At 35.8% G+C, this 14,198-nt stretch overlaps 1 protein-coding gene across 28 annotated transcripts in view; it reads right to left on the reverse strand.

The window, feature by feature from the left end:
* The window catches only part of LOC105449230 (longitudinals lacking protein, isoforms A/B/D/L), a 122,384-nt gene that overhangs the window by 42,609 nt on the left and 65,577 nt on the right, over nucleotides 1–14,198 (reverse strand). Inside the window, exon 6 of one of the 28 annotated variants that reach the window (XM_011688309.1) lies at nucleotides 652–943. The exons of 21 other annotated variants lie outside the window; for them this stretch is intronic. In XM_011688309.1, the coding sequence (XP_011686611.1) occupies nucleotides 696–943 (248 nt within the window). In that variant the 3' untranslated portion in view covers nucleotides 652–695. Of the gene's footprint in view, nucleotides 1–651; nucleotides 944–3,337; nucleotides 3,895–4,376; nucleotides 4,775–5,793; nucleotides 6,581–6,873; nucleotides 8,005–11,725; nucleotides 12,068–13,530; nucleotides 14,074–14,198 lie in introns of those variants that run through there. 6 more of the 28 variants (XM_011688292.1, XM_011688274.1, XM_011688299.1 and 3 more) reach the window with 6 other exon arrangements.

Genomic DNA, 14,198 nt, shown 5'->3' on the forward strand with positions numbered 1-14,198 from the left:
GGTGTAATTACAAATCCACAGCGCAACATTTTGTAGTGTAAATTTTATCAAAAACGCATAACTAGTAATTTATTATTTATAACATTTTTTTGTCTTGTTCTTCCACGTTTAAGAATTGAAAATAGATATAGAAAGAATTGTATAAGTAACTTATATGTATATAAAATCACACAAATAAATAACTTCTTTAATAGCATCTTTCAGGCCAAGTTGACTAAACAATGAAGGAAAACTCGCAAAGATATTAGATAGAAACGGCACGCGTATTATCAAAATTAATTTAAAGAGATGATATAATTTAAAAATTAATTGCTGTTAATTAATTATCAAATTAAATACATTAATTTAGACTAATTAAGCAAAATATTTTAATTCTAATTAAACTATTAAACGACTAGTTGACGAAATAATCTAATTATTGCTGATTCGGATCGTCAGTATCATGTATTTACTTTGTCGATTATTCATAAACAATCCTCCAAGTCAATCGTTGAAAATTTTGCGTCATCAACAACGTGAGGTCTCATTAAAACATCTTGGAGACGTAACATATACATACAAAGCAAAATCATTTCTGACATCTTAATCTCAATTTCAATGTTCAGGATAAAGGTATATTAATTATTAAAAAATTCTCAAAACAAAAATCTCTCCTCTCGCAAAAATACTTCGCTATTGACAATGTCGCCTTGCTACTACAATCGATTTGGCTTGAAGAAGGGCATGTCCTTGTGAATCCTTCGCATATGCTTGTACACGTTCGAGCTGTACTTGGACTGGTACTCGCAGTAGATGCATCGGAAGTAGCATCTCTCGCGATGATCGCCGCGGAAGCGTTGCTGCCGCATCACCGTGTCCTTCGGTGAGAAACCGTGAGGTACGGCCGTACCGCGAGAGCATTGAGGAAAGCTGGACCAGCTATCGCTGTAGGGCATGGGTCTACCTGGAAGAATTGTCACAAGATCAGAAGAATTGAGCGAGTACCCCCGTTCGAGCTTAACGGCGCTCTCAATAAATCAAACTTCCCGACATTTCAATAATACACATGATTCAAGATAGAACTTGGCCCCGGCCATTGACCTGGAAGATAATACTTATCACTGTGTTACGTACGCAACTTACATGATATCAAGCGGAAACATAAAAAGCAAATCTACATTCGAACACACCGTCGACATACTTTCAAGAGTGATATCATTCTTCTTAACAAGGATGATAATGATGATGATTGAAATACTGTCTAAAATGGAGGCAAAGGAAAACTTAAATTCGTCGTAATATCATTAAATGAAATCGATTATCTTTCCCGCGTTCTCGTACTGTCGTCCACAATCCATTGAAATTGGCTCAACCTATTTAATTGGAAGATGAAACAAAAAATGCATTCGATAACTGGATGAGTTAGCCGTAAAAATACAACGCAAAATACGCCATGCACTTTATAATGTGCTTATAAATAATACTCAAGGAAATAATTAGTTGACAAGATACTTCTTGTCGTCATTTTTTACTGATAACTCATAATTTATAAAATGTATTCAAATACATACATATATATAATTTTACATTTATATTAATAAGACATTGATATGAAACATTAGCAACACGCATATTAGTTATAAATCTTTGAATTAAATTTATCTTTGGGATCTCGTCCATTTTTCAGTTTCCAATATTCTAAGATTAAAAAAAAATTAATATTAAAGTATAAAGTATTACGATATAATATAATAAATAACGCAGCATACATCGTGAATTACATGCTAAAAGAATAAACTTTTATTCACGTAAATTAAACGATTCATGAGTTTTCTCTTAAAATAAATATAATATCAACGTAAATACTCCAGAATAGATAGTACAAATCCTTTAATGAACAACAAAAATAAAGATAAAGATCTTACTGGTGAATAAAGTGTGAGAATTAAGAAACGTCAAAAACATTGTTTCATTTGTTTATCACCTATTTGATGATAATTTTTACAGGTCGGATACATCAGATACAATACTTGGGCGTATCAAGAAACTAAAATATTGTCATTGTACAATGAATGTGAAATATCAATATCACACATAAAAGGAACAAATATAATTTATTCTACACGATTTTAAAATAATATATAACGCGCATATATATTATTTTATATTAATTTTCAAAAACTACACTATAAATTATAGTTGTTTCTTCGAAAAATGTAACAAAACTCAAAAACAAAAGGCCAATATTATTATATTTTATTAATGATATTTTCTATTTTTAATCTTTCGATAGGTATTTTAAATAATTCAAGAAAATGTTTTTAATATTTAAAAAAAGAAAAATTAATTTACCTATAAGAGTCAGAGAAAATAGGAAAAAAATTACAAATATAATAATAATGTTCACAATTAACTAAAAATTGTAACTTCGTTAAGTTAACAATGCATTAAATATCTTATACATTTCAAACAGAGTTTTCAAGTATATATAGTATAATTGTACATATCTTATTTATAGCCGTTTCTTTTAATAAACAAATTTAATTCTTAATGAGATATGTGGGATTTCTCAGATTTCAAAGTTTTTAAGACTTCGCTTTTTATCTCTTGTTTGTGCGAAAAATAATCTATTTTCTATTTGCGTTTCTACATGTCTATATTCCTTAAACAATCATAATAAAGATAATTAAAAATATATAAATTTGATATTTCAGTCTCGATATTTTTTTGATAATTTTCTTCAGATCTGAGAAACGTCTCATTATCTCATCATATAGCGATATTTTCCATATTAACACTTAAGAAAAAACCGCAAATAACGTTTGAGTCATAATTACTTTCAACATGATTGAAAAAAGAGATTGAAAAAAGTTATAAGAAAATTATGAGAGAATAAAAATGACTATATATACCTATTGATAGGTGGAACTCATATAAATTCTTCAACATATCTTAAATATATTCACATCTTTTATGCATACAAAATACTTGCATAACTCGCCCATCGATTAATTTGCGTCAATTTCTAATAATAATTACTTTCGTTTATGTATATAAATGAAATATAATGTTCAACATAAATTATATACAGTAACTATTTTCTGAAACGCAACGCAATATAAACTTTCACAGTTTTATCACAGAAACTTGTCATTTACACGTATAAAGAGTAATTTTCTACCGTTTTATTGCCTTCTTCGACAAAAATTACCGATATATCATTGGAAGAAAAACAAATGTCCATGTCAATTATGATTAACTTTGCAAATATATAATTCATTCTTTGTTTCAACTGCATGAAAATCTAACAGTAATCTGGATAATCAATCAAATTAAATTTTTATTACAAGCATCGGAAGTATTATATATATTATTATTTGTTCACAAAATTGTGAACGCAAAATTTTGCGTCGTGGAATTTATTTAAAATAATTTGTTAATCGCACGAAAACACGCGCGACGATTAATTGAAACGTACTGTATATAACGTTTGTGTTTACGGCACAAATTTCTTCTATAAAACATCCTAGGGATGGAGGGAAGGTATCTTTTTTCTGAGAGGGAAAGTTTTAACTCTATCTCGACACGTATATATAAATTATGCTACATCAGTCTCCAAATTAGCGTTTTAGTACAGCTTGACGAATCGCAGCTCCATATTGCGGTGCTTCGCCCGGATGTGTCTGTATACAGCCTGCGTGTACTTGCTACGCATGTCGCAGTGCGGACACTTGAAGCGTGGCATGTCGACGCACTCGAGCCGGTAGTGCCGGCTCATGCCGCCGGTAGTGCGGAAGACACGGGCGCACCTGGGACAGGGAAACCCGCGCCGGTTCACGGAGGCTTGAAGTCTGAGCGTGTGACGGGAATTCCGCACGACGCCGTGGTACTTCTGCAGAACGATCGGTCTGAAGTCTGCAAGCACAAATAGAGACGGGGATCTACGTTAGAGCGGCGAGATACGCAACCGGTGGTCTCTTAATAGCGAGAGAATTCGAGGAGCGGCGGGAATGCGCAGGAATTTTCGGGACGCCTCTCCTCCGTCAGGAAACGATCGAAGGTCACCACGATCTCGTCTGCATCGTAATGCTCGAGAAGACCTAAGTTATTGTATGCGTATAACGTAAGCTTCGTCGATACTACGCCGCAGAATTAGCACTTGCTACAGAGATTATCATAAATTAATTCAATTATATTTTTCGCATTAAAACAATCACAATTATACAGGACAGTCATTATTGACACAATAATTCACGTTAAATCATTCCTCCGAGCTCTCTCCATCTCTGTCACAGACACTGATATAGCCGATCAGCCTTCAAGAGAGCGCATCGAGAAGCAATTTTACGCCGTTTAAACAGGAACATTCACTTGGCCGTCAAGAAGCACACAAGGATGAAACGATTTCGATTTTATTGACGATCGCGTATATCAGTGGATACATCGTACAATGTTCTTCCCACTGTGGACTAGTAGAGCTTGTTCAGCACGACTTTCTGCCCCGGATGGATCTTCCTGATATGATTGTAGATCGAGTGGGACCACTTGCTCACGTGGCCGCAATACGGGCACTGAAAACGCGGCAATGAGTCGCACTCGTATCGATAATGCCGGTACATCGAGTAGGACTGCGAGAAGGACTTCTCGCATTTCGGGCAGTGAAATCTCGGGCCGTGTGTACCGTCCCGAATATTCATCATCTTGCTCAGATGTTGCTGCTGCTGCTGCTGCGATCGTTGCGGCATCGTCTGAGATAGCTCGGCCTTGTCCGTTGTCAGCCCGCTGTCCCATAATTCTGAAACCGATGTCGTCTCGCGTTAATGATTATTCGCAATGATAACCGCTGGCACGTAACTACGGCCGTAACAACGGCTATACGCATGAAACAAGGAAACCAACGGAGTCTCCTTCGTGAAACGTTTGAACACGAATTGTTTAACACGAACACGAGGCGTAATAATGATTGAATCGTAATAATCTTGTTTGTCCAACGTAGCTGCATCCTCTCGACCGATTATTAATCCACGCTTTTTGAAACTCTATAAGCAACCAAGCTATTCTAAACTTATAATTACATCATTATTGTATATCTAATATATTTATTTTAAGTACACTGAGAAAAAAAAGTTGTTAAAATAACTAAATGCATTTTGTTGACAGTTTTTCTTTGGTTCAATTATATATGTTTTTGAAGTAACATACATCAATAACATTAACATATTTTTGTGAATTAACAAGTATTTTATTGAATTTTTTTTCTCAGTATACCACACGATAAATCTGGGACCATATGTTCCTTGAGTCTAAGAATTTAGAGGAAGAGGAAGTGAACAGAGGAACACAATACCGAGAATCGACAACTTATCTTCGAGAATCGGGGAGTTACCAAAGAATTCTTTTGATTTTAGATTTAGGGGCTGGTTTAGGTTTAATTCACATTAATGCTATTACTCTACTACCATTACCCTGGTAATATTACCATATAGATGTAGCGAACATATTTACGACGCAACTGGGCTTTCTTCGTCTTTGTGTTCGTAATTAAGGACCTCGCAGACTCTGTAATCTTCTGAAAAGGAATCTGTAATTGACACATCCGTAGTTGACTATTTCTAGAATTTATTATCAGTTAATTATCACATAATTTTCGAATTCATTTTAAGTTCTTCTTTGAGAAATTACTTCATCACAGCAGCGACGTAACGGCAGAAGCACGTTTAGCTCCTTCATGAAGATTTATTGTTATAAAACGCCACGCAATACTATAAAAGAATATCGTCTAAATAATGAAAAGAATTGGATTTTTCATCGTGTTTTTTTTTTATTTCTTTACATTCGACAACTTTGTACAATACAGTCTTGAATTGCTTAAAAGGACAGATTTTAATCCCCGACTACAAATAAAAATCGGAGCAGCCCGTGATGACGTAAATTAAATTAGCAATAATTTAGCGAAGAGACGTTTAAATTATAATACTATAAAAAAATACTTTAGAGCCTATCGCGAATTCAATGTGCAATCAATTATACAATATATTACATGGTCACTTTTAACGTTTCGCATATCGACAGATTAGTCTTTGAAATTCTCACCACGTGCACATCTAAGTCTTTTTCGCTTCGATTCATCGTGAATCAATTTCGAAAAACGAAACTTCTACGTTCGAGACATAAAGACGTCTATACAAACGTAAGTGGCAAGAATGACACGAGAAACAAAAATGTCCTTCGTTCAGTTCGGCGATTAGATCCGAAAGTACAATTTTTTCGTTTTTTTTTCTTCGCTGATTCACGATCATCGTGCCAAAGACGTCGCGTGCTCAGTAAAGCTTCACGAGTGTCACTTGCTCCTCCGGATGCATACACCTCACGTGCTGGTAAATGTTCGAGGTCTTCTTGCTGCAGAGATTGCAGTACGGGCACTTATACCTGGGCGCTTTGCCGCACTCGTACCTGAAATGGCCGAGCATCGTGTCCCGCCTGCCGTAACCGTTGTTGCAATTGGGACAGTGGAACTTGCCGGTGTCCAAATTGTACTCTCTGTCCCGTTTCTTCGCGTGTTTCTTCCGGTGCACGATATGAAGTTCCACGGATCTGCCACCTACAAAAGATCGTGCCACGGTCAACATCGTCATTCGCACGGGACGTGTCTCGGGAACATCCTGCTCGAGGATGAGAAACGCACCAAGATTCCATGCAGAAGGAATATTCGCGGGAAAGTAAATAAGTGAGATACAGAGAGAAAATGAAAGATAAAGAGAGAGAGAGAGAGAGAGAGAGAGAGAGAGAGAGAAAGAGAGCAGAAGTGAATCAGTGAAAAAAGACGTAAGACAAAAGACGAAAAAAGAACGTAAAAGTCCGAGTCACGTGAACGTGACTCTTGAGAGCAGATCGTTTTTCTAAAAAGATTTTTTATTGAAACTTGAAAACAGGCGCACATTCAGTCACTTCATATGACTAAGTACATTGTCAGGTAATGAGGTGTAATGACTTATCCCCTTCGATATCATTCAATGTATCGCAGATTTTCTGATAAAAAAAGATACCTCAAGTAGAAGAATATTAATCTACTTCTACTGAATTTCCCTTCGCTCGTGTCGCCATCGAAGATTATCGCGATCACATCGATTCAAGTTATCCAAGAAAAAATTCATTTTCACTACTAAAATTTCTCCTATATTGCCAAAATACAGTTTGAGCTCGCACAAAAATATCTCGTGCGTTTTGAATTTAAAAACTCACATGTAAATCTGAAACACGTTGAAAGATAAAAATATTAACTATTGTGCTTATTATCTAAGTACCATATTAAGTAAATAATCATATGTAATACAATATTCGTATATAAAATTTCTTTTTTTTTTTTTGTGGAACTAGATAAATAAAGGAACAAGAAACTGGTGGTACGGTTCAACAGTGGAAAGGGAGGGCCTGCCCTGGAACGCGCGGGAAACAAATCTTTCCAAATCCGTTTGAACACTCGGAGGAAAAATACGAGTGTTCTCGTCTCGTAACAAGCGCGCGTTACATTAAAAATACGATGAACGAAAGTAACATTTATACTAATCGCTAACAGGTACAAAAAGATTATCTCAGGAATGAGACTCCTCCAGTGGTACAGACACTCGTTTCCAGCTTGTCACGTGACTATTGTCGACGAGGAGAACGAGGTGGACGCCATGGGCACGCGGGCACAAATCGCGCGAATCAAGTCGACGCTCGCACGTTGGTGCCGTGCGCGGCCGCGCGGCCTGTCCTAGAAGAGCGTGTTGCAGATGACCAGCTTCGACGGGTGCTTGTGCCTGATATGGTCCTGCACATTGAACTTCTTTTTGCTAAGCATGCCGCAGTAGGGGCACTCGAAGCGCGGCGGCTTGCCGCAGTCGTACTTGTAGTGGGCCGTCACGGCGCTCTTCGTGGAGTAGCTCTTGCGGCAGCGCGGACACTGGAAGCGGATCCTCATCTTCCTTGGGCCCCTGCCGCCCGGGCCGATCCCCTCGGACCACGGTAACATTTGTAGAAACGCTGAAAAAGAACACGGAAGTGCGCGGTTAGCTCACTCGGATCCGGCGTGGTGCCCGGGGCCTCTTCGAGGTCGCGGGGGGGGCAATGAAACTTGGAGTAAGTTCGCGCGACCCAGGTATACTCTCTTTCTCTCTCTTTCTATCTCTCAAACATTCCGGAGCAACAGCGCGCAGCACACTCGCGTGAGAAAATGACTCTCGTAAAGCCACGAGGGGGCTCAGAGGGCTCGAAACAGAGTTACGAACTACTTTATGTATATGTCGAGAACCTGAAGGATTGGTTCAAGATACGATAAGTATTATTTAAGTTAATTCAACGAGAAGAATGAAAGAATGAAAACCCTCCCGAGGGCAATTATTTTGAGAGATTATTTTTACTTTCATCCTCACGTACGTGAGGACAAAGTTACTCGCTTTGTTTAGTAAGAAACGAACAAGTAAAGCGGTTAAAGGTATCTTCAAGCTGTGCACGAACTAATTGCACGGTAATCAATTAAATGTTCGAATGACGAGGAACCAAATGAAATGTGATCTGCGAGGGTAGAGTGTTAGTCCGAAAGATAATGTGCGTCTGACTACTTCAAAACTCACGATAAGTTGCGATTCGTTTCCGCGAATTATTGCCCAAGGGTGATCCACGATGTCTTATTCTGCAAAAAAATAGATATTAATAAAATAAGCCAAAGTCGGTCTGCATAAGATGTCCCAAGGAAAAACAATGTACTTGTCTAGAAAATACTTAATTATATTCATCGGTCAATGTGTTACCAGATTTGCTGTGTAGAATTCCTATAAAGTTAAAGGTAATGTCTGCGTTTTCTTAAAAATAAAACTAGGTACAGAGGATGAAGATCGGGATGGTTACATTCGATAAATCTCTTTATTTAATTATTTAACTTTACTTAATACATTCTATTAAAAATAGACACTCGGTAAAAAAAAGTTCATATATTTACATATATAATATATTATCGTCATGTATATTATCATCAACATTTTTCATTTGATATAGAAATTATTTCAAGTCAATAGATAATTAATGTGCACACATTTCGTTTCAAAGCTATATTCCTTATGTTTCAGTAGACAGTTTCATAATTTCAAGTCGAAATCCGGGATGTTTGAAGCGTATGTGCTTGTAAACATTGCTAGATTGCTTGCTCCTCATGCCACAGTAAGGGCACTGAAATCTCGGCGGGCAGCCGCATTCGAATTTCGAATGTCGTATCATGTTATACATATTTTGATAGCTCTTATTGCACTTCGGACACACGTACCTAACAAATTCATTCCTCTATGTAATTAAGGCGAAGCTGGAAGGTCGAGATTATCGACATTACGTTATATGAATATCTCCGAACTGACTAGACGGAAGTGAAAATCCTTTCACAGGATTGAAATAGACATGAAATAGTGGTTGGACGAAGGAATTTGTAGTAAAAACAAAAAAAAAGAAAATAATTTTTCAATTTGTTTTCGTTTTTACTACAAATTCCTTCGCCTCACCACTACATTTCATGTCTATTTCAATCCTGTGAAAAGATTTTCAATTCCGTTCGGTCAATTCAAAGATATCCATATAACTGTAATATCAGTAGTTCCGATCTTCCAGCATCGCCTTAATGAGAAATTGAAGGACAAAAATTTATTAACAAACTAATATTTTATTTTATTAATTACATATGCAACAAACACAAAAAAACAAAGAAAATGCAATCGCAATAAACGAAAATATAACTCTTGCAGTTTGTGAGAAATAATTCTAGTATATCATCATAATTTTATTAAAAAAATAACTATTAAGAATTAATTTAGTATTCTCTAAAAGTGATTTAGTGAAATTACCATTGATTTTCATTGTATATCATTTTCCAGTAGCATACTTAGAACCGTGATAAACAATGAATATTTCAATGTTCTTTTAGTGATAATATACTAATTCAAACAGTGAGTGAGAAATAGTGAGTTTCACTATCAAACAGTTTTACTGAAATTCACTGTCTTTCAGTAATATTCACTGTTTGATTATCATTGTATATTATCATTGAAAGAACATTAAAATATTTACTGATTATGACAGTTCTAAGCATGCCACTAAAAAATGGTATACACTGCAAATCAATGGTAATTGATGGTCCAATGATTCACTTCTGGAGAGTAAATAAAAAATTACATAATTTAAGAAAACGAGTCTACGAGTAGTAATATTTAGCGTAGTAATATTTAGCAATTTCATGTTTTACATATATAAATTAGTAAATCGCTTTCCATCTCACCTCGTATTACTGTCCGACAAATGCTTTTGATTCAAATTCCATGATTCCTGAATTTGTTGTTGATTTGCACTCGAGGTCGAAAACATAAACGAATCTGAAAGCAAAAATGGAATATCATGGTGGAAAGGTAGCGCTCATGTGATAAAATCACAGATTTCTATATAGAAATCTGCGGATAAAACACGCTGACATTCCGAGGTCGAGTAAAACAAACATCACAAACAAATTAACACAATTAATAATAAGTATAAAAATAATAAAAGAGTACAGATCTCAGTGCTATCGTAGAACCATCGTTATTTTACAATATAATTCTAATACGATCGGTATTACTATTCAAACTTTTATGCGCAAATTGCCGATCTGTACAAAGTCGCATCAACGTAGAGATCCCTTTGAATCTAGTACACTTTACAAGAATAAACACTTGTCTTACAAAGACGAACCTTAAAGAAAGTTCACTCGTCTTAAGATCAGCCTCAAGAGAAAAACCTCCACTTCTACTTCTTCATGCAACCAAAACTTTGTCGTCTACTACATGCATCAATTCGCATAAACTTCGCAGTTTTTATGAAAAATGTAGCCCGCACCTTATAACACATAACCCACAATATTTTATTTTATTGAAGTCGAAAGAAAATCCATCTAGAAAGTATCTCAGGAATTTAATAATGCACATTTTCATATGCAGGAATTTCTATACAAAAAACGAAGTAACAGACGTTGATCACGAAGACTGCATACATTCACATGGTGTGCCTGTACATATTTCGATAACGTTCTCAAACACATTTCACAGTAAGGACATGCGAATCTGGACTGTCAATCGAAGCAATAGCTGCACTGTGTCTTTTCAAATTCCTCTTTTTTGCACAAGTCTCTCGAATACAGTAAAACACCTTGAAAATTCATGAAATGTAAACAAATAATACCGGTCGATTAAAAATTCAACGAATATTCGTCCTGCCAAAATTCTAAAGCGTGTAATAACGTTGGCCAACAGACTGATATGTGCGAAATAACGAAGACAAGAAAAATTCACTCGATCTGTCGAGGATTTTTCGTGTGGAAAAATATCGAGATGCGTAACGCACGCCGAACAAAGACAACAGAGTTTGTTAACAGAGAAAAACGTGAGAAATCATTCGGCAGAAATATTTCCTTCGGCTTGGGCGTTAACAGCTTTCGCTAAAGCGAACGAGGGATATAAAGAACAATAGGAAGCGATGATCGATGCTTAATGAAAAATACAATTTAATCACTTGTATTGTACAATCGCCACATATATTGTACAAGAAAAACGAAAAATTTTGCATTAAACAGAAAAATTTCCTAAGACGTGAACTTCACAACAATCAATTTAATCACTTGTATTGTACAATCGTCACATATATTGTAACAAGAAAAACAAAAAATTTTGCATTAAACAGAAAAATTTCCTAAGACCTTGTGAACTTCACAACAACGGCGGGATACTCTGCGACCATTCGGGCTGCGAACTCTTCAGGATCCCGTTACTCTGCGCCAGGGTGTTCTTGGAACAGAAGTTCGCGCACAACATGTCGATGGCGAAAACGTCCTGATTCTCGTGCAGGCGTTTCACGTGCTTGTAAGTGTCCGAGGGATACCGCGATATGTAATTGCAGTAAGGACACTTGTAACGCGGCTCCTTGCCGCTGCAGGCGCTTACCACGTGCCGCTTTAGATGGCACTTCTTCGCATAATTGTTAGGGCAGTTCAAACACTGATACGGTCTTTCGTTCCAAGGGCAGTAAGAAAACCAGGTTTCTGAAACAGCGACAATATGTCCGATTTGTCAGTATGACAGCAGTAACGTTGCAGCGCGTAGTACTCTCTGAATTTTTTGGAGTAAGATTCACTCCAATTTTTATGTATCCACACATAGTATTAATCCATGCGATTTGTTTTTAATATCCCATATGACACAAAAATTTGAAAAAATCAAATTTTGAAATTTTAGTGCAATGATCATTACACATACATACATGTGTTACGATAAGAGCATACGAATTGCACATAGGTATCTATGGACGCGAAACGAAGAAAAATTAGTTTTTGTCAAATGTCACTATGTGAATGTCATAATTTTTCGTAAAATTAAAAGAAGTGTTTCGAAGATTTGGCACGCGTGCATCCACGTTGCACGCCACGTGCTACTACGTTTACTACGATCAACTGATCGTAGCAGCCACGTGCTTTGCCGTACGCAAGAAGTCAGTGACCTCGTACGCGTCGGCTCCGTCTCTAGATTGAAATTATAGATCGATATAATAATCGTTAACATCTTTGCGAAAAAAAATCATAGCGAGCTGTTCTCGGTCTCGTTTGAAAGCTGAAACTGTAGCGCTTCCAATAAGCGCAATATCATTTATATCCGGTTAGTAGTTTTAGAGATATCATTGTTTGGTTGAAAAAATAAAATTGAAATTTGTTCCAAAAATCGATTATTTTCGCTTAACGTCATATCTTCAAATTATGATATCTTGTGTCAAACAGGTAGCTTCGTGAAGTAAAAAATGTTAAAAAGTACATAAAAAGTACATAATGTGTCCCACTTATTACGCTATCAAAGTCAAATACTATTTCATTTTTTTTATTTAAAAAATGCAATATAAATTCCTTTTTTATTTTATAAAACACTGCAAATTGAACTTAAATGATTAGCTAAATTAATTATTTATTACAATTATATTTCTTCACTTCAAATCAAATCGCCTAAAAACTTCGTCAACTCGATACAGAAAACGCAGTTTGTTTCTTTTTTTCACACAATTATTGTTGTATTCTTATGTACAATAGATTTGCCGCAGCATAATTTAGCGTTATCTTAATTGATTCAGATAGAACAGAAGATATGGACATTTGCATGTAAGATGCAAATATACGTACATAAAATTATTGAATGGCACTTTGCGCAAAGATATAATTATCCGTAATTTTGTATAAATTGCAAACTTGAATTTATAAAAATACATACACGTCAAATAATAAATAATAAATTAATAGTGTTTATTGTTCCTAACAAGACTAAAATAACACACAGGAAATGTAAAATTCGCAACTAAAAATTAATGCAAAGAAATAAATAATGAATATTAAATTTATTTGGTATTTTATTTGCATCATAATTTACTACTTGTCTAGTTGATGCAAAGATCTTTACATCAGACTAGAAAAAAATGATATAATGTATGCAAAATTACCGCGTTATTAATAATCCTTCCCCCGTGTAAGCTGTAATCTTATTAAAAGCGTTTTATTAAAAACCAATTTTACAATAATAAAGTGAAAGAGCTGTTTTTTAAATAAAAACTGTCAACTGGAACGATACGATATGATTAAGAACTAAAATTAAAACTTCAATTTTTCTATAATTCTCGATGTACACAAGTTTTCGACAAAAATATTAGTTTTTAATTATAAATATTTTACGTTGTTGAACAGTCTATATTGTCCTTATTTCGTGAAATCGGAGAAAATTCACCCAGCCTTCCACTGCTGAAAAATATCGATGACATAGACATCGTAGTTCTGATGCTTCATCCGAATGTGCTTCCGTACGTCGGTCTTGACCTTGCACAGGTAGTCGCAGTAGGGACACTTGAACCTGGGCTGCTGGCCGCATTGATAGCGAAGATGACTCGTCAAGTTCTTCTTCCACTTGAATACGCTCTGACAATTCGGATTGGGACACGAAATCACGGAGGACCTCAACGTGATGTACTTCCGTCTCTTGCGAGGATAGGCGGTCCAGCACGTGGATACTTTGTAATCTGAAAAAATAACGACTCATTCGTGATAAAAATGCTCCAGAGATGCTCATCGAGACGCGTGCAGAGAGGCAAAGTGCCCTTGAAACTTCGGAAGAAAAACGTCATTATGCGTGCGTAAAATTAAT

Source organism: Wasmannia auropunctata, unplaced genomic scaffold, assembly GCF_000956235.1.
Source record: "Wasmannia auropunctata unplaced genomic scaffold, wasmannia.A_1.0 LD336076.1, whole genome shotgun sequence".
NCBI lineage: Eukaryota > Metazoa > Arthropoda > Insecta > Hymenoptera > Formicidae > Wasmannia > Wasmannia auropunctata.